We start from the raw sequence: 19,919 nt of genomic DNA, 5'->3' as shown, positions 1-19,919 counted from the left end.
AGCAGATAAGTGTACACAGCGCAGGTAACCCCATCTTCATTCAATAACTACTGGTGGGGGTTCCACCAGCCCCCCTTCTTTTTCCATCCAGGTCCCCCAGCCAACCCATTGCTGGGACCTTACCAGCCACCCGCCCCCCACGTAAGAGGGCTACAGTGGGCTATAAGAAAGGAGGGTTGGCTCCCTGCTGCACCATCAATAGGAACCCCAGCTCTCCCATCCCCTGTTCCGTTCTTTTAACAAACACCTCCTTTAAGTCCTTGTTCAAGCCATTTATCTGGTCGCTGTACCTTCCCTGGGCAGTTCCTGCACTGGACAGCCACCCCACACTTACTGAATGAGTTGTGGCATCATTGCCTAACTCCCTTCATGCCTCACATCAATAAAGCCCACCCCCAGCCCGCTGTGGGTAAGGCAAAAACCTCCCAACTCCACCTAGATCAATCTGGTGGTGAGGGAAAAATTCCTTCCCAGCTCCCCTCCCCACCCTGCAAAAAAAGGGAGGCTAGCGCAATGCCCACAGAAGGTCTTGACCAAACCTGGTATTTCACCATCTAAAGAGGAGGGAGGGTGGGTGCTGCCTCAGCCTGATCTGTGTAAAAGGGGGCTTCACCGCATGGGGCAGCCCATTTTAAACCCTTCCGCCCATCCAGTTCCCAGGGGATGAGCTAGCGTTGCCATGCTGGCCCCTTGTCCCCTTTTGCAGCAGTTTGACCTCTCCCCTCCTCCCCCCACACAGCCATAAAGCACAGTTCCATTCATTCAGCCAGCCAGCCAAGTTCCCTCCCATTTAAAGGTGTGGTATGGTCATTTCCTTCAAGAGGCAAAAAAGATTTGATTTAGTACTGGATACTATCATAACACTATATCTAACACCAGAAGATTAAGATATGGTAGAAAGCATGTGAGTTCCAAGATTACAATTGATCCTTTTCTATACATACCGGGCTCCTAAATAAAAATTAAATGAAGAACAACAAATGTTGCATATATAAATCAGAAGAGGAAACATACAGGTATATTCTATGGGAGTGTGCAACAATAACGTAATCCTGGAAAACAGGAAGTGAACATGGTAAAAAGGGGTTTGTTCAACTCTTTTTCTTAATGTGAGATGGTTTCTTTGACTCTTCATGACAAAACAAATGATACTCCAGAAACAAAAGGAAACCCCTTTCCCCTCCAAATTGTAAACTGGGTAACCTTGACAGGTGATTTTTGCAGCCTACGGCCCCAATTCTGCAAAGACTTAACATCAATTACTTAAAATGGACTTGAAGTCAATGGGACTATTCGGGGGGCAACAGTCTGTAAAACTTTGCATGATCAGGTATTAGAATGGGCTCCCTTCCAATTAAATTACAACATGGAGACTTTTCAAGCAGTTGGACTCCTTTCATAAGCACTCATAATTAGTAATGTTTTATAATGAAATATACACAACTATTTTGGAAAATCTTAAGCATGTTGACTACAGACAGGAAAAATGTATCTTTCTGTACATTTTACAGATTATTGAAAACTATTTGTCAGAGGGTTTTTTTGGTTTTTGTTTTTTTGTTGTTTTTTTTTTAAAGATAGGATTCTGGTCTTTGGTTCAGCTACATCAGAAGTTTCTGAGCAACTATTTCAGTTTTCACCTGACCAGAGAGAGTGAAAATGCTCATGTAATCCTTGCTAAATTATAACCTGACATGGTTTATATCAAGGAAAAAGCAGAATACCTGTGGGCTAATAGCTATATTTTGCTCAAGTGAATAGAAGGGATGCACATGGCAGCATGAAAATCAAGTTTACCTTTGTTCCTCATGACACCATCTCTTTAAAATAAAATTACTTTGTGAAATATAGTAAAACCTTTCCAAATCTCACTTCAACTCAAAAGCCCTATATTCTCACACACAAAAATAGGAGTTTCTAACATTTAGCAAAAGACTAAATGTTACCAGTTTGTAAACACTACATATGTATGGAGGTCTTGTATCACTGACTTTATTAATGTTACAAAATAGATAATGCATTTATTGATCTATTATGTTATCAAATTAAATAACTTGTTAAAATAAACAAACCGTCAATTTAGTACCCTTTTTATTGGGTGTTAGCTTACTTGCAAATTTGAAAAATTCAGTAATCCTCAATGGGTCTCCTACTCACTACAAATCAGTGAAAGTCTACTCAGTTCTTAAGCGTATAATTGGAGTACTGTTTAATTGGCTAAAATTCCTAGTAGTTATGCAATTAGTTGATCAAAATCCTATCTTTAACAACAAAAGGGTAAAAGATACTCTATTTGTAGAGATTTAATTTAAAACTATACAAATATGCATTAAGTTGGGATGCATATCCATTTTTACTATGCTACAGGATAAAAATGAAGTTAATTCTATTTAAACCATCAAAAATTCTTCCAAGAGAGCATATGTATTTAAAGTCATAAGAAAAAGAGGATATTTGGAGCTCTCACACCAACAAGGACACATCACATAACTCCTACCTCTTTGACTTCATGGAGCTGACCAGTATATTGACTCTTGGCTCTCCGGGCTGCTGCAGGCGATTTGTGATGTGTGACGGTGACAACAGTCGGTCCACTTTGACCCTGATGTTTTTGACTACTAGGAGATGCAGAATTACTCATCCCAGAAGGAAGCAAAGACAGGCTTCTGTTTCGTGAGGAGGGAGTGTTCTAGAATAAGCAACAGATTGTTAAAACGAAGAATTAAGATACATGAGTAAATAACGTATGACCAAAAACTCTAAGGCTGCACTCTTCTCATTATAAAACTGAACCTGGAGAACTATAGGCACTCAAGTCTTATTGATGACAAAAAATGCTGATAACAGGTATGGTGAAATTATGGAAAGGATCAGCCCTGATAGTGCAGAAGTTGCTTACTATGTACCTGGTTTGTTGAGATTTCTGAAGTAGGCTTCCCTAGCTCTGGCAAGTGATTTCCAAACATTGCTATATATTAATATGCTCAAAGTATCTTTGTAGCCAAACACACAAACCTTTTAAATAGGGTAAATAATCTCCTTTCCTAAGCACAAAAGAATCTCAATTACACTGATACAACTAAATTTTATGAAGTCACTGACCTGTAATTCATGAGGCATGCTTGCTGATTATACAAAAAGGTATTTAGTTAAAGTTAGTGCTTTCCCCTGATTAGTTTCTGAAATAGTTTGATGCTTCCTTTGCATAATTTTCAAAGCAGCAGCCATCGTAAGGCCCATACTCCAGGTTAAATTAAAATTTGAAGCAGAAGTGTGATTTGTAAGTGTCAAGACATATTTTGGGGAGTGGATGAGGACAGGAGCAGAGAGGAGGGACAGAAAAGTTGGTAAGTGGGTTTTCAGGAGTGTCTATAGTCTGATCACTCTCCAGCTCTTGCTCTATTAATCACAGGTGACGTGGGGGGGGGGGGGTTGGAAGAGAATACGGGGCCGCATGTCCCCCCAGATTTCTGCCAGGGTGGGAGTCAGGCTGAGCGCAGCTGAGAGCGACCTGCCTGGGAAAGTCACCGACACCGTGCACTTCTGCTGAGTCCTGCTAGATGGCACCTGGAGCCGGGAAGCAAGATCAGGCTGGTAGCAGGCTCAGTGGTGGAACCGGCTGAGATGCCTGTGAGGCTGCAAAGGGAGCTCGGGGCAATGGGGAGAGGGAGGCAATGGGCGGAGGGGGAAGGCAGCGCAGACCAGGGGCACTGGGGGTGGGGTGGGTGGAGAGCCCAGGGCAACACAAGCGTAGTTCCCCTGAAACTGCGACAATGATATTTTATTTCATTTTTTCTAAAGGCCCAAATCCAGCAAAGTACTTACACGTGCTTAAGTCCAAGCACTTGACCAGTTCCATTAATTTCAATGGGTCTACTCACATGCTTATAACTGAGCATAAGCTTAAGAGTTTGCTTGATTGGGGCCTTAATGTCAGAACATATTATACTAAATCATAATTAAGAACTGGAAAGTCACACTATTAAACTTTGTAATGTTAATAGCAAAAGTGGGTGAGTTGTGAAGCTTCCATTCAAATTCAAGTTCCTCGACTTCAGATCCAAACCCAAGCCACTTCATAAGAGTGCTGGGATTCAGAATTCTGAACTGGCCCATCATGAAAATAAACAAGCTATGAAGGTGAAATCTGAACTTAGATCTGATCTTCCTCATGTTTCTGAGTGGTTTGGATTCTGTGTCCTAGTTTTGGGTCCATCTCTAGTTAAAAATGAACTGTAAAGAGAAAAGGGAATGGTAGGCAAGCCAAGAAACGTGACTTGACCGTCTGCTAACTGGGCTGGGCACAGGAGATTGAGCACAGAAATCTGTTTTAATTTACTTTCCAAAAATTCTTTCAAACCACTATCCTCCTGCCATGAAATCTGTTTTTACAGGTTTGCTAATAATACCCCATATTTATCATTCTGTGATACTACAGATACCAGAAGAGTCAGATGTCAGAAGAGACATCATAGCCACCAGTAGAGTTAGCATGAGATTTCTGGTACTTGTGATGCCAATGTCTCCTTGTAAACACAGAAGAGAGAGCAGATTCAAATGGAGAGGGAAAATAATTTTATAAAGTTAAATTAGAACTGATTCCTGACATAATTATTGGGTGCTTATACTATCACAAGAGCTTTAAAAATTATATCAAAAGGATTGTTTTGCAAATATCTGTTGTTCAAATTGATATAAAACACCAGTGCAATCCAGAGCCTCTTCACGTGGAGCTCGCTTTTAGAACAGTCTCTACCTGCTATTACATAGTGTCATGAGACATTAGAAGTAGCTCTAGAAATCAAAACTCTTTTGTCTCGAGTAACTGCCCTGAACCTCTCTGCATAACACCAGAACCTTTAAATTGTGCCCGCCCCTTCCTCCCACTGTCAGCAGTTAACAGTCTCCTCTGCTATTAATAATAGTCTGAGTTTTCCCCCCCGCATGAGGTTCAATTGTTCACATATCTGATCTTTTAATAGGGTTGCTACTCCATGGTTTGTTCACTGCATCACTCAGTTATTTTGTACTAGAGAAAGCCTTAAGGACTGCAGTTTCAGTCAGGCACACAGATGTACCAGAACACAGATAATGTAATCATTGCAGATATCACAATGATAGACACTTTAGCGTGTTATCTATATGTGGTCCATCACAGCCAAGGCTATTTTGTCCATGTTTGAAAAATGCTGTTGGTGATTTAATTTCCACACTTAGATCTATGTAATGTGCTTGCTAAGCTTCTTTCTTCTGTTTTATTATATTCTTGTTATATGCATACATCTTTTGTTTCGAGTTTATTTTAGCGTCAGACAAAATGGCACGTATTGTACACTGACAATAACATTTTAATAAAAAATTGAGGATGGCATAGATGTAATATTTTGAGTGAAATACAGGTATGATCCCACTATTTCTACCTACAAGCTCAATATATTCATACTTGCAAAGAACAGGTAGATGAGCTTTCATAGTTGCAAAGAGAATTATTATAATAAGTGAATGGAAGAGGAAGTCTTATTTTCACCAGTAGCACCTATATACTCAGAATGGCCTCAAATTTGAAACAGTATATTGTAATATGGCCAGTAAATAGCACCTGAAAGCCTTCTTCTTTTTATCCCTTAAAGGCTAGTTAATGGCACTGCAATCATGTATAATGCCTGTCACTTTCATTAAAAGGTATTAGATCTTGTGAAAGTAGAATGAATTATACTGAAATTATAATTCATTAAAGAAATGCTACTTGAAGGGTTTGTTGAAATATAGTTGTCAGGAAGAGAAACCTTAAGGAGTGTGAGACAATGGGTCCTCAAACTAATTAACTTAGAGCTCCTACTGAGCTAGGAGATTGGTAAACATTAGTATGCAAATAAGATATGTATGTATATTTGTCAGTTTCTGCTTCCTTTTGTCTCTTATGTTAAATTGCCTTTGGCTTATTTGTATAAATAAGTTAGCTTGAGTCTCAGAGGGGGGCTCAGATATCTGGGTGCATTGGCAAAGCGCTTTGCTAATAAACAGAGTGTTCTGACAAATTATGTGAGTCCTGAATCTGACTTTGACAATCTAAAACTGACAAACTTAATTTATAATTAGCATTTGGATTAAAGTCAGACATTGTGTATAATAGACATGGTAATAGTACATTTCATCAACTCCAGATAATGCACTTTACCAACACATATAAAAGGGGCAAGGAGGGAACTTCGTTACATGTTTTAGGAAAGCAATTACCTCTACACTCGGCCAAAAGATTGAGACATCTGGTATGTCAGAACCTGATTCTATAAGCCCTACACATGCAGAACATACACTGCATAGAGAGTAGTCACAGTAACAAAACACAGAGTGCACAGATCTGGTTTAATGTATATCCCCTTCACACACAAACACACTTCAGAAGTTATGATCTGATCCTGCAAACATGGCTGAGTGCAGGGGTTTGCTACCATGACTAACTGCAATTATAAGCATCAGCCATCCATTAAACTAACCATCATTGCTGGTGTTATCCATTTGTGTTAAACAGGACTTGGACTAAAATGAGAGGCTTATTGTTTTTAAGTTATCTTTGGTTATATGGTATTGTTTAGATACAATTACAACTGAAGATATTTACAGCACTGGAGAATCTAGATTCTTTACCTCTGATGACTTGACCCTCCCCTCTTATTATAAGACTTATTGAAATAGGCTGTGCCTAAGTACATCAGAACATCACATACTTCCGGCATGATAAACATACAATATAGATTTTTTCTTTTAAAATTTGACTACCAAAATAATGTATCCAATAATAAACAGGGGAAGGGAGAATCCTGGTAATGGGATATTTTTCAGAATAAGATCTGAAGCCCACCTCTCTCCGTACGCTTCAGAACCTGAACTCTAGCCCAAACCGGAACTTCCAGCACCTTCTACACAGCTACTGTGAACGCACTCGCCTGAGTCCCGCAAGCCCAAGCCTGTGGACCCAAACTGGCAATCTCACTCCAAAATGCTGTGCCTACATACTCTACAGGATGGCAAGCAACTGAGGGAAGGAGCAGCTCACTCAGTCTGTCCTTACTATCTCTGCAGTCATTGCCTCAACCCCTGTTCTTCCTCCTCCCACCTTCCGTCCAATCTGAGATCAGCTCCTCTGCTCCACCACCTCGTCCTGAACAAAGCTCAGATTTAGAGCTGGATTTAGGACAGCTTTGAACATTCAATAACAGGGTGTGTTTTGATTAGTTTATCAGATGTTCTCTCTTTATTAAAACAGACTACAGTTCACAAAAATACCATACCTTTATTTGTTTATAGTAAATTCAGCCCTATGAGAAGTTCTAACATACCAGAGTTATTCCAAAGTAAGTGGTTATTTATCCAAAACCAAGTACCTACGCACATGACAAGATTAAAGAATTTTTTTTTAGTTCTCTGCAGAAGCACTTTGAAGTGAAGTGTGATCAAGAATAGTATAAAAATAAAATGGCATTTATTATTCAGTTTTATGAAATAGTTACTGCATCTAATTTATCTTTTATATAGTTATGCTCTAATAATCATCTTACTTGTGTTATTCCTTTTGGGGATTACTGAAGATAAAATTTTAGTAACCTATAAGATTTCACCAAACAAAAGAGAAAACTTGTCAAAATGTCAGATCAGATCAAGACTACCACTGATAAAGATTAACAAATTAACAAAAATGGACTGAACATTTTTTTTACTTGACTAAAGCAGAGTTTATCTGAACTGTCTGTGCCTATGGTACATATTTAGATCAATCAAAACTCAAAAAAAGGTACTATGCATATGCTTTGTGCCTATTTGACATAACTTAAAAATACGTTCCAAGTACAGCATTTTAAGATAACATACTGCAAACTCCCCCTCCTCAAACAATTCCCTCCCATTTTCAAGTGTCTGGGAAAAAAAGATGAGTCTTGCAATGTGCCTGAAGATCGTTAATATCAGTTATATCCTTACTTACTTTAAGACTCCAGTATAAATATTTTACTGTCCCCTCAACTTTCCAGGGGTAGGTGTTACAGAAAAGTTCTAGTATACATACTGATTTTACTTTAAGAGTTCATTCACTTGTGGCAATTACTGTGTCACTTCAGGACTAATTACAGAAAATGCGTCTTTTTGTGCAGACTGCAACATTACTTGATACATTTTCTCACACATCATCCAGAATTCTAGAGAACTGCAAACTGCTTATGTCATACAGATGTAGTTTAAGTGTTGACGCTTTCAAGAAATAGCAACGTTTACTACCAAAAATGACAACCACCGCAAGAAATAGATTGCAATAGTAATTTTAAATGTATATAGATATAGGGCTTCTCATTTCAAATGATCCCAAAGTGCTATAAAAAACATTCAAGAATCACTTAATCCACAACTGAAACACAACTATTTTTGGAGTAGCACATCAGAGCTGTTCAAGAGCACACAGTAGCACTGTGGAATAATTTAAGAAAAATGAAAAATAGCACTTGCATTTGAAACTCTGGCATGGGAGGTTTAGTTGAGCAACAGTTGGCTCAGTTGCAAATTAGGCAAGATAATGAGTAAAAGCTTCCTCCATAGCTTAAAATATGTGAAACATCCAATGTCAATCTCATATGAACAGCATTTCCTGTCTCCTACAACCACTGGTTCTATATTGACTCACAGAGAAGAGTGTAGGTTTCAGAGTAGCAGCCATGTTAGTCTATATCCGCAAAAAGAACAGGAGTACTTGTGGCACCTTAGAGACTAACAAATTTATTAGAGCATAAGCTTTCGTGGGCTACAGCCCACTTCATTGGATGCATAAAATGGAACATATAGTAAGAAGATAATAAACACACACACACACACTCACACACAAGGTGGAAGTTGCCATACAAAGTATGAGAGGCTAATTAGTTAAGATGAGCTATTATCAGCAAGAGAAAAAAAAACTTTTGTAGTGATAATCAAGATGGCCCATTTAGACAGTTGACAAGAAGGTATGAGGACACTTAACATAGGGAAATAGATTCAATATGTGTAATGACCCAGCCACTCCCAGTCTCTATTCAAACCCAAGTTAATAATATCTAGTTTGCATATTAATTCAAGCTCAGCAGTTTCTCACTGGAGTCTGTTTTTGAAGCTTTTCTGTTGCAAAATTGCCACCCTTAAGTCTTTTACTGAGTGGCCAGAGAGGTTGAAGTGTTCTCCTACCAGTTTTTGAATGTTACGATTCCTGATGTCAGATTTGTGTCCATTTATTCTTTTACGTAGAGACTATCCAGTTTGGCCAATGTACATGGCAGAGGGGCATTGCTGGCACATGATGGCATATAAAGACTGGGAGTGGCTGGGTCATTACACAGATTGAATCTATTTCCCCATCGTTAAGTATCCTCACACCGTCTTGTCAACTGTCTAAATGGGCCATCTTGATTATCACTACAGAAGTTTTTTTCTCCTGCTGATAATAGCTCATCTTAATTAATTAGCCTCTTACAGTTTGTATGGCAACTTCCACCTTCTCTGTATGTATAGATATATCTTCTTACTATATGTTCCATTCTATGCATCCAATGAAACAGGCTGTAGCCCACAAAAGCTTATGCTCTAATAAATTTCTTAGTCTCTAAGGTGCAACAAGTACTCCTGTTCTTTTTTAGAGAAGAGTGTAATGTATTAAATTACCCAAACCATACATTTTCCACATGTCCCCATCTAAATACTCTTCCTTGCCTTATTCTGCTTACCTACCATATGGGGTTCTGATGGAACCACAGTACAAATTACTACAACTAGAGACTAAAATACAATGCCTATGATTGATTCACACTTTTTTACCAACAGATCAAGGCACAGAGAGGAAATATGGATTTTAAGTTGGCACTATCATTCACAAGCCTTGTGGATAGGAAAGAAAGTAGTAGACGTGATATATCTTGACTTTAGCAAGGCTTTGATACAGTCTCACATGACCTTCTCATAAACAAACTAGGAAAATACACCTAGATGGAGCTACTAAAAGGTGGGTGCATACCTGGCTGGAAAACCATTCCCAGAAAGTAGTTATCAGTGGTTCAAAGTCAAGCGGGAAGGACGTATTGAGTGGGGTCCCGCAGGAATCACTTTTGGATATGGTTCTGTTCAATATCTTCATCAGTGATTGAGATAATGGCATAGAAAGTACTTTTATAAAGTTTGCGGATGATACCAAGCTGGGAGGGGTTGCAAGAGCTTTGGAGGATAGGATTTTAATTCAAAATGATCTGGACAAACTGGAGAAATGGTCTGAAGTAAATAGGATGAAATTCAATATGGACAAATGCAAAGTACTCCACTTGGGAAGGAACAATTAGTTGCACACATACAAAATGAGAAATGACTGCCTAGGAAGGAGTACTTCAGAAAGGCATCTGGGGGTCAGAGAATCACAAGCTAAATATGAATCAACACTATAACTCTGTTGTAAAAAAAGCAAACATAATTTTGGGATGTATTAGCAGGAGTGTTGTAAGACAGACACGAGAAGTATTTCTTTCACTCCACTCCACACTGATTACGCCTCAACTGGAGTATTGTGCCCAGTTCTGGCTGCCACATTTCAGGAAAGATGTGGACAAACTGGAGAAAGTCCAGAGAAGAGCAACAAAAATGACTAAAAGTCTAGAAAACATGACCTATGAGGGAAAATTGAAAAAACTGGGTTTAGTCTGAAGAAGAGAAGGCTGAGGGGGGACACGATAACAGTTTTCAAGTACATAAAAGGTTGTTACAAGGAGAAGGGAGAAAAATTGTTCTCCTTAACCACTGAGGAGAGGACAAGAAACAATGAGCTTAAATTGCAGCAAGGGCAGTTAAGGTTAGACATTAGAAAAACCTTCCTGTCAGGGTAATTAAGCACTGGAATAAATTGCCTAAGAAGTTTGTGGAATCTCCATCACTGGAGATTTTGAATGAGCATCTGTCAGGGATGGTCTAGATAATACTTAGTCCTGCAATTAGTGCAGGGGACGAGACTAGGTGACCTCTTGATGTCCCTGCCAGTTCTCTGATTCTATGATTAAAATAAATAGATAGCTAATTTAATACCTATTTCTTAAAGACATTTTGGTCATTGATTTATTGCTGTATGTTCCGTCTCCTTAAACTTGTAGGAGGGTTGGTTATATCTATAGGCAGTCCTTTTGTATTATTCTGTGTTTTTAATTTATGGGATTGTGAAACAGAGACCCATTGGTGGCTCACTACTCTGTGTCAGCAACTCTTACTAGGCCTGAGAAATGCACTACACTTAATATATTGCTGTCACAGTATTTCACTATAAAGCAGGGGTTCTCAAACTGGGGGTCAGGACTCCTCAGGGGGTTGGGAGGTTATTACATGGGGGGTCTCGAGCTGTCAGCCTCCACCCCAAACCCCGCTTTGCCTCAAGCATTTATAATGGTGTTAAATATATTTAAAAGTGTTTTTTATGTATAAGGGGGGGGGTCGCACTCAGAGGCCTGCTGTGTGAAAGGAGTCACCAGTACAAAAGTCTGAGAACCCCCGCTATAAAGCGCATCATGTGAGATATCAAATGAAAACCAGCGAGACATGTATTAACACTGTAAGAAGACTTATAGATATTCCTCATATTATGTTGTAAAGTCTAACAAGGCAGAATGGGCAAAGAGGTCTTCTGCTATTCAACTATCTCTGTCTCTAATGTAAGTTAACCACTGCAAAGCCAAATACAATGGGAGTTACATTTGCAAGTGAAGTAAACAGGAAAAACAAGTTAACAAGGGAGATGTAACGGCAGCATGGCACCAGCACCCAGGAACAAGCAGCATGGGAGGAGAGTCTTATCACAGATTCATAGATATTAAGGTCAGAAGGGACCATTATGATCATCTAGTATGACCTCCTGCACAATGCAGGCCACAGAATCTCACCCACCCACTCTTGCGATAAACCTCTCACCTATATCTGAGCTATTGAAGTCCTCGAATCATGGTTTAAAGACTTCAAGGAGCAGAGAATCCTCCAGCAAGTGACCCATGACCCATGCTACAGAGGAAGGCGAAAAACCTCCAAGGCCTCTTCCAATCTGCCCTGGGGGAAAGTTCCTTCCCGACCCCAAATATGGCGATCAGCTGAACTCTGAGCATATGGGCAAAATTCACCAGCCAGATACCCAGGAAAGAATTCTCTGTAGTAACTCAGATCCCACCCCGTCTAACATCCCATCACAGGCCATTGGGCCTATTTACCATGAATATTTACAGATCAATTAATTGCCAAAATCATATTGCCCCATCATACCATCTCCTCCATAAATTTATCAAGTTTAATCTTAAAGCCAGATAGACCTTTTGCCCCCACTGCTTCCCTTGGAAGGCTATTCCAAAACTTCACCCCTCTGATGGTTAGAAACCTTTGTCTAATTTCAAGTCTGAACTTCCCGATGACCAGTTTATACCCATTTGTTCTTGTGTCCACAATGGTACTCAGCTTAAATAATTCCTCTCCCTCTCCGGTATTATCCCTCTGATATATTTATAGAGAGCAATCATATCTCCCCTCAACCTTCTTTTAGTTAGGCTAAACAAGCCAAACTCCTTGAGTCTCCTTTCATAAGACAAGTTTTCCATTCCTCAGATCATCCTAATAGCCCTTCTCTGTACCTGTTCCAGTTTGAATTCAGCCTTCTTAAACATAGGAGACCAGAACTGCACACAGTATTCCAGGTGAGGTATCACCAGTGCCTTGTATAATGGTACTAAAACCTCCTTATCTCAACTGGAAATACCTCGCCTAATGCATCCCAAGACCGCATTAGCTTTTTTCACAGCCATATCACATTGGCGGCTCATAGTCATCCTATGGTCCTTCTCCTCCTCCATTAATTCTAATTGATGCGTCCCCAGCTTATAACTAAAATTCTTGTTATTAATCCCTAAATGCATAACCTTACACTTCGCACTATTAAATTTCATCCTATTACTATTACTCCAGTTTACAAGGTTATCCAGATCTTCCTGTATGATATCCCGGTCTCTCTCTAAATTGGCAATACCTCCCAGCTTTGTATCATCCGCAAACTATTAGTGCTCTCCCACTTTTTGTGCCGAGGTCAGTAATAAAAAGATTAAATAAGATTGGTCCCAAAACCGATCCCTGAGGAACTCCACTGGTAACCTCCCTCCAGCCTGACAGTTCACCTTTCAGTATGACCTGCTGTAGTCTCCCTGTTAACCATTTCCTTATCCACCTTTTCCAATTTAACTAATAATTCCCCATGTGGCACGGTATCAAACGCCTTACTGAAATCTAGGTAAATTAGATCCACTGCGTTTCCTTTCTCTCAAAAACCTGTTACTTTCTCAAAGAAGGAGATCAGGTTCGTTTGGCACGATCTACCTTTTGTAAAACCATGTTGTGTTTTGTCCCATTTACCACTGACTTCAATGTCCTTAACTATTTTTTCCAAGACCTTGCATACTACAGATGTCAAACTAACAGGCCTGTAGTTACCCAGATCACGTTTTTCCCCTTTCTTAAAAATAGGAACTATGTTAGCAATTCTCCAATCATATGGTACAACCCCTGAGTTTACAGATTCATTAAAAATTCTTGCTAATGGGCTTGCAATTTCATGTGTCAATTCCTTTAATATTCTTGGATGAAGATTATCTGGGCCCCCCAGTTTAGTCCCATTAAGCTGTTCGAGTTTCGCTTCTACCTCAGATATGGTAATATCTACCTCCATATCCTCATTCCCATTTCTCATGCTACCATTATCCCTAAGATCCTTTTTAGCCTTATTAAAGGCTAGAGGCAAAGTATTTGTTTAGATATTGGGCCATGCCTAGATTATCCTTGACCTCCACTCCATCCTCAGTGTTTAGCGGTCCCACTTCTTCTTTCTTTGTTTTCTTTTTATTTATATGGCTATAGAACCTTTTACTATTGGTTTTAATTCCCTTTGCAAGGTCCAACTCTACTTCACTTTTAGCCTGTCTCACTTTATCCCCACATGTTCTGGCCTCAATAAGGTAGCTTTCCTTGCTGATCCCTCCCATCTTCCACTCCTTCTATGCTTTCTGCTTTTTCTTAATCACCTCTCTGAGATGCTTGCTCATCCAGCTTAGTCCACAACTCCTGCCTATGAATTTTTCCCCTTTCTTGGGATGCAGGCTTCCGATAGCTTCTGCAGCTTTGATTTAAAGTAATCCCAGGCCTCCTCTACCTTTAGATCCATACATTCTTCAATCCAATCCACTTCCCTAACTAATTTCCTTAATTTTTGAAAGTCAGCCCTTTTGAAATCAAAAACCCTAGTTGCAGATTTATTTTTGTTTGTCCTTCCGTTCAGTTTGAACTGAAATAGCTCATGATCATTTGAACCAAGATTGTCCCCTACAACCATTTCTTCTATGAGGTTCTCACTACTCACCAAAACCAAATCTAAAATGGCATCCCCTCTAGTCGGTTCAGAAACTACTTGATGAAGGAATCCATCAGCTATCGCATCTAGGAAAATCTGAGCCCTATTATTATTACTAGCACTCGTCCTCCAGTCTATATCTGGGAAGTTAAAGTCTCCCATGATCACGCAGTTTCCATTAGTATTTACTTCATTCAAAACATTAAGGAGGGCTCTATCCATATCTATATCAGATCCCGGCGGTCTATAGCACACCCCAAGCACTATCACAGGGGAGGCTCTAGTAGTTTTCTTCCCCAATGTGATTTTTGCCCAGACGGACTCTGTCTTATCCATTCCATCGCTTCTTATTTCTTTACATTCTACCTCATCATTGATATACAATGCTACTCCACCACCTTTACCTTTATTTCTGTCTTTCCTAAACAGCACATACCCTTCAATACCCATACTTCAGTCATGACTACTATTCCACCATGTTTCTGTTATCCCTGTAATATCTGGTTTCACTTCCTGCACCAGTAGCTCGAGTTCCTCCATTTTGTTATCTAGGCTCCTCGCATTGGTGTACAAACATCTTAATTTTTGCTGTTTGGCCTTGCTCACATTCCGTACCCGATTAAGCACAGTCATTCTACAGCCAGTATGACCTATTAGACTAGTATCCACACTGTCCTTCCTCCTTATGTCCATTCTCCTACCCACAGCTGAATCCTTTCTTACTTTGTTTTCTTCCCTCTCAATGCTAAAATGCTTATCTGTAGGTACTCTTCAAAAGGATACATTTCAAAGGTTTGCTGAACTACAAGAATCCCCTTTGATTATCCATTTCACTGACAAACACCCTGTAATATGGAAGGAGGTGGTTCATGAAAAATCTGGATCCTGATTTGATTGAAAAATCAGCAAGCTCTGCAAAAGGACTTTGAGGGTGAGAAACTCTCTCAAAGGAGCGTAGCCTGTCAAAGTTATGATGAGTCTTTTGGAAGTGTATTACACTTTTGTTTTATTTGGAAGCAGCTTTCCTTTCTGAATACTCACTTGAATCTGTGAATCTCTTTCTGTTACTAAACCTGTATTTGTTTTCACTATAAATAAATAACAGTGCGATGTTGTTAGAAAGGACCTGATCTTGAGCTGTAACCTTCCAGTGGTATGCAAGTCTCTTCGGAGACAGAGGACTTGGTAATTACTACGAGTATCTCGTGATAGGAGCTGGGCACTATAGGGAGGCACTAAAGGCTGGCAGAGCTGAGATTGTTTGGGTGGCTAACAGACTGGGGTGACAGGAACTGACACCCAGTTTAGCACCAGCAAGTCTCCTCTTGCTGAGGTAGGGGAAAGTATCTGAGGACTAGTGATATTTAAGTGGAGCTATCCTGGAATCCACAATGCAGAGTGCTCGTGTTAGCAGCTGACTGAGTTGTTCTAACTCAAGTTTTAGCCTGCACCCCCTGATGGACCAGCTATCTCAAGTTAAAACACCACCACACTTGAATTTAGAGTATGTGAATGGAAGAGGAGTCTGGGGGAACACCTGAGTTAAAGCTTGTCATCACTGCAAAGTTAAGAGGACAAGTCTCATTGACCTTCAATTGGACTCATGTCTCTTAAGTTATGTACTTTTGACAATCCCAGCCTCAGCTGTGTGCCCAAAAGAAAACTTATTGTAGATTTTGATTAGTACTAACTTCATACATATGAAGTTTGTCATGCCATTCCTCTATTGTCTATGAGTGTTCTGCTCTTGTGAGCATGCTGCAGGGGACTGAAATTAACAAACATCCTACTGTGAATTACAATTTTGGTGTGGTGTTTAAAAGGAAAATATACATCTGTTGTTGCTTTTCCTTTCCTTAAACCAGAACTGCATCATGCAAAACTGAATGATCCTTACAGAGCAATATAAAATGGACTGTATGACATTTTCTGACTGATCATTTCCCATTCAACATGAAGAAAAAAGGATAACATAGTCTAGCTCCTTCCACAGTTCTAGTATTGTAGCATTCAAGTACTTGTAATTTGCAAAGCAAACCTACTAGCAATACTGTAACTGTAATAGTATCATGTTCTAACTTCTATATTCCCTCAACAAATGTTTCCTGAACTCTGGTCCACAAACCAGCAGCTGTTTATGGAGTGCCTGCTAGCCACATGGTGCTACTGTCCTCTATGTTTCCAGCTGCTAAACTGCACTCAAAAGAAACTAAAGAAAAATCAGGAAAACATTTAATGTACTTTCCCATGTAAGCAATTGATGCAGATGCCAAGAAGGGTGGTGTAATTTGATCAGCAACAAAGGGGAGGTAGTCCACACTATCGTGAACAGGAAAGAGAGGTAGGTCCGCCGGACAATAACTCTGCTAAGATGAGCTCAGAACAGTTTGAGAGCCCCCTTCCCTAAACTGCATGTGTTCCTAGAAAAATAAGCAATTTCCTTAGTTTATTTGAATTTTAAATAAGTCTATGTCTTCAGACATCAATATACATATACTACTCCTGGGAGCCAAGCAGCCTCTCTGTTTCTTTCTGAATTTTTAATATTAATCTATATTTTAGATAGATCCTCTGTGGTCTGTTCACAAATATTATTATATGTTTAAAATGCAATGGACACCCATTCACCTTAAATCAAAATTTTAATCTAGAAAATTCACTTGTTTTTATCCTGTAAGTGACCCATTTTATGTAGCGCAGTTTCAATTTTGCATTTTCATGAACCAAGAGGGGAGGGTTTTTTTTAAAATAGAGGAGAATTTGAACAAGATCAGGATTTATCCACTTCAGGTGGCAAATAAAAAAGCCTACTTTTCTAAAAAGAAATGTAAAATCAAATAATTAAAAACTTAGTATTTAAAGCTAGGAAAGGATCAGTAAAGATGCTGGGAAACTGCCCACTATTAACAACTGGAATAAGATTACCAACTCACTTCACAAAGGGTATTCTTACACTAGAACCTTTAACTAAAGTTAGCTGAGTGCTAATTAACTCAGGTTAGCCAATACATTTATACACCCTAGTCTTGGCACTTCACATACATTTGTTCCACAACACAAATGGTTTACATTAGGTAGAGGGTAGACAGACAAACATTTGTGGAGTGTCCAGACTAATGTGTACAAATGTGTTAGCTAACTCTAGTTAATTAACAATCAATTAGCTCAAGTTTGAAAAACTAGTGTAGACAAACCCACAGATCACCAAACTATTAACTTGAGCCATAGATAGCCCAGATTTGAACCAGTGGCAGGGGTTGGACTCCATATATCATTATCTATCCTCCAAACCAAGTCCACTCTTTGTAAAAGAAGAAAAATTGCATATTATCCCTAATATTCACTTTACGTGTCTTTCAAGATTTCCACACTTCAATTTGTAAAATGTTAGCAAGCTCAACTTTTTCTTATCTAACTTCGGGAGCAAATAAGACCATCAATTATTCTTTGAAACGAAACAATTTTCAGTGAAACCAAACAATTTTCATACTACCACATGGATATGCTGCCTTATCATACAGTATAATCATTTTCATACCCAAGTCTATGTGTGGACTAACTTCCCAGCTACTTTTCTAACCTATTAAACCTTTATTATTCCAGCTGTTTAGTAACACGCTTCAGACCTCTGAAGCGCCATACATTAACAAAAAGATATGAAGCAATCACAATATCTTCCTATGTTTATTCCCCTTGGAAATCCCTAAATTCCACTGTCTAGTGAGTCTACCTCCCTCTCAACACTTACTCCTACTACTTTATCTTAAAGCTGAAATGTAGGCAGAATAGACACCACCAGCTTGTGTTATTTACGAAAGGGTTTGAGAGAAACGTAAAAAAAAAAAAAAAACCCTATACAAATAGAAGTTGACTACTGTTATTAATGGATTAATTTTTCATGTTATCCTGTTCTTCACTTACCCCAGTTATAGCCAACCATGCTATTTCTTTCCCATTATTATTTACCTTAGAATTACCTTCCGTGTGGTATTTGGCACAGGATCGGAGCTGAGTCACCCAGTATTGTTTTTCCTTTGCATCAGCAGCTAGAACAGAAACAAAAAAGTACAAGAATTGCACATAAACCAATTGACATTACAGAAAAGGGAATGTTTCCAGCACTTGATAACAGTTTAGAAGTACCTTACCTAAGGGAAATTAAAAGTCTATTTATTGCACCAGGCCTTATAAAAGTGCACCAATCTAAACCAATTTAGTTAAATCAGTAACATTTTCTCAGAGACCAGGCTTAAGCCTCAACCTAAGAAGATACTGTGACTGAAGAAAGAAGAAAAACAACTAGTTTTCCACAGTTAATTCATCCATATGATGCAGTGAAAACTCTTATTTATTAAAATAGTTACTTTGTGAATGAGATTTTTTTTTTCTTACATTTCCTCCCAAATAAAGATTAGCCCAAATAATCAATTTAACTATTTTTATTTTGCAGTGGAAAAAATGGAGTAAGAAATATACTTGTTTTAAAATGCATGTACCCTATGCAATTAAATAATTAGTTTAGTAGAATATAATCTTTTGGGGCCTTAAAAAGTTGCCTTTTTCCCCTCCTTCTTCTTTATGGTATATAAAGGAAGCCTAAAAAAATTAAAATTGGTTGGGTTTTTGTGGTTTTGTTTTTTTTTTTTAAGGAGGGTTTTTATTATACTGGAAAGCTGTGCCACTTTAAACTATCCAAGTACAACCCACCCGTAGTGTGGATGCAGTTATATCTGTATAAAGGTACTTTATATTGGTACAGCTATTCCCATATGGGAAATGGAATACATGTACCGAAAGAAACCCCCTTTACACCAATATAACTATCCACACTAGGGTCTGCAACAGTATAACTACTTGGGTAAAAAGTAAAATAAATAAATCATATCCCTAACCAAAAGTTAGACCAGTAAAACTTTCAAGTTTAGATCCAGCCTTAGATATATCAAGAATGTAAAGTTGGTTTTCTGTATTTTTTCTGGGAGACTGTTGGGTGTCAGAAACTGTGAATACTTAACCATTACATTGAAGTGCACAAGGATGTTGAATCTTTAACAAAGTCTTCCTCCACTCACATGTTAATCACTGAAGTTAGCTAAGTTTTACCAACCTCCCCCCAAAAAAAATTTTAAGTAAATTCAATTCAGTAAGAGTAGGGTGACCAGATATTCTATGTCCCGATTTTATAGGGACAGTCCTGATTTTGGGATCTTTGCCTTATATAGGCTCCTATTACCCACCCATCCCCGTCCTGATTTTTTACACTTGCTGTCTGGCCACCTTAAGTAAGAGTTATATAGTCTGACTAAAAATCTCTAAAAACCCTAACATGCTGCCTTGATGCATCGAAAAGAAACATAAAAGGGCACAAGCTCACTTTTTCTCCCCTTTGCTCACCACCTTTAAAATTATTGGAAAACTGTATTTATACCAGTATGAATTCTATAAGAGCTGCAGTGTATTACATGTATAATTCAGTTATGATGTATCAACTACTAAA

General features: G+C 38.8%; 1 protein-coding gene across 7 annotated transcripts in view; it reads right to left on the bottom strand.

Annotated features, from left to right (window-relative positions):
- The window catches only part of OSBPL10 (oxysterol binding protein like 10), a 191,255-nt gene that overhangs the window by 112,860 nt on the left and 58,476 nt on the right, over positions 1–19,919 (bottom strand). For all 7 annotated transcript variants that reach the window (XR_013345319.1, XR_013345320.1, XR_013345322.1 and 4 more), the window contains exons 3-4: positions 18,389–18,468; positions 2,498–2,689 (exon numbers count right to left, since the gene is read on the bottom strand). Coding sequence is in view for 2 of the 7 variants with exons in the window: in XM_077811234.1 (XP_077667360.1) it covers positions 2,498–2,689; positions 18,389–18,468 (272 nt within the window). In the remaining 5 variants the exon portion in view is untranslated. The remainder of the gene's footprint in view (positions 1–2,497; positions 2,690–18,388; positions 18,469–19,919) is intronic.

This window comes from Eretmochelys imbricata, chromosome 2, assembly GCF_965152235.1.
Source record: "Eretmochelys imbricata isolate rEreImb1 chromosome 2, rEreImb1.hap1, whole genome shotgun sequence".
NCBI lineage: Eukaryota > Metazoa > Chordata > Testudines > Cheloniidae > Eretmochelys > Eretmochelys imbricata.
Note: the sequence above shows the minus strand (reverse complement) of the source record. Positions and strands in the feature narration are given on the sequence as shown.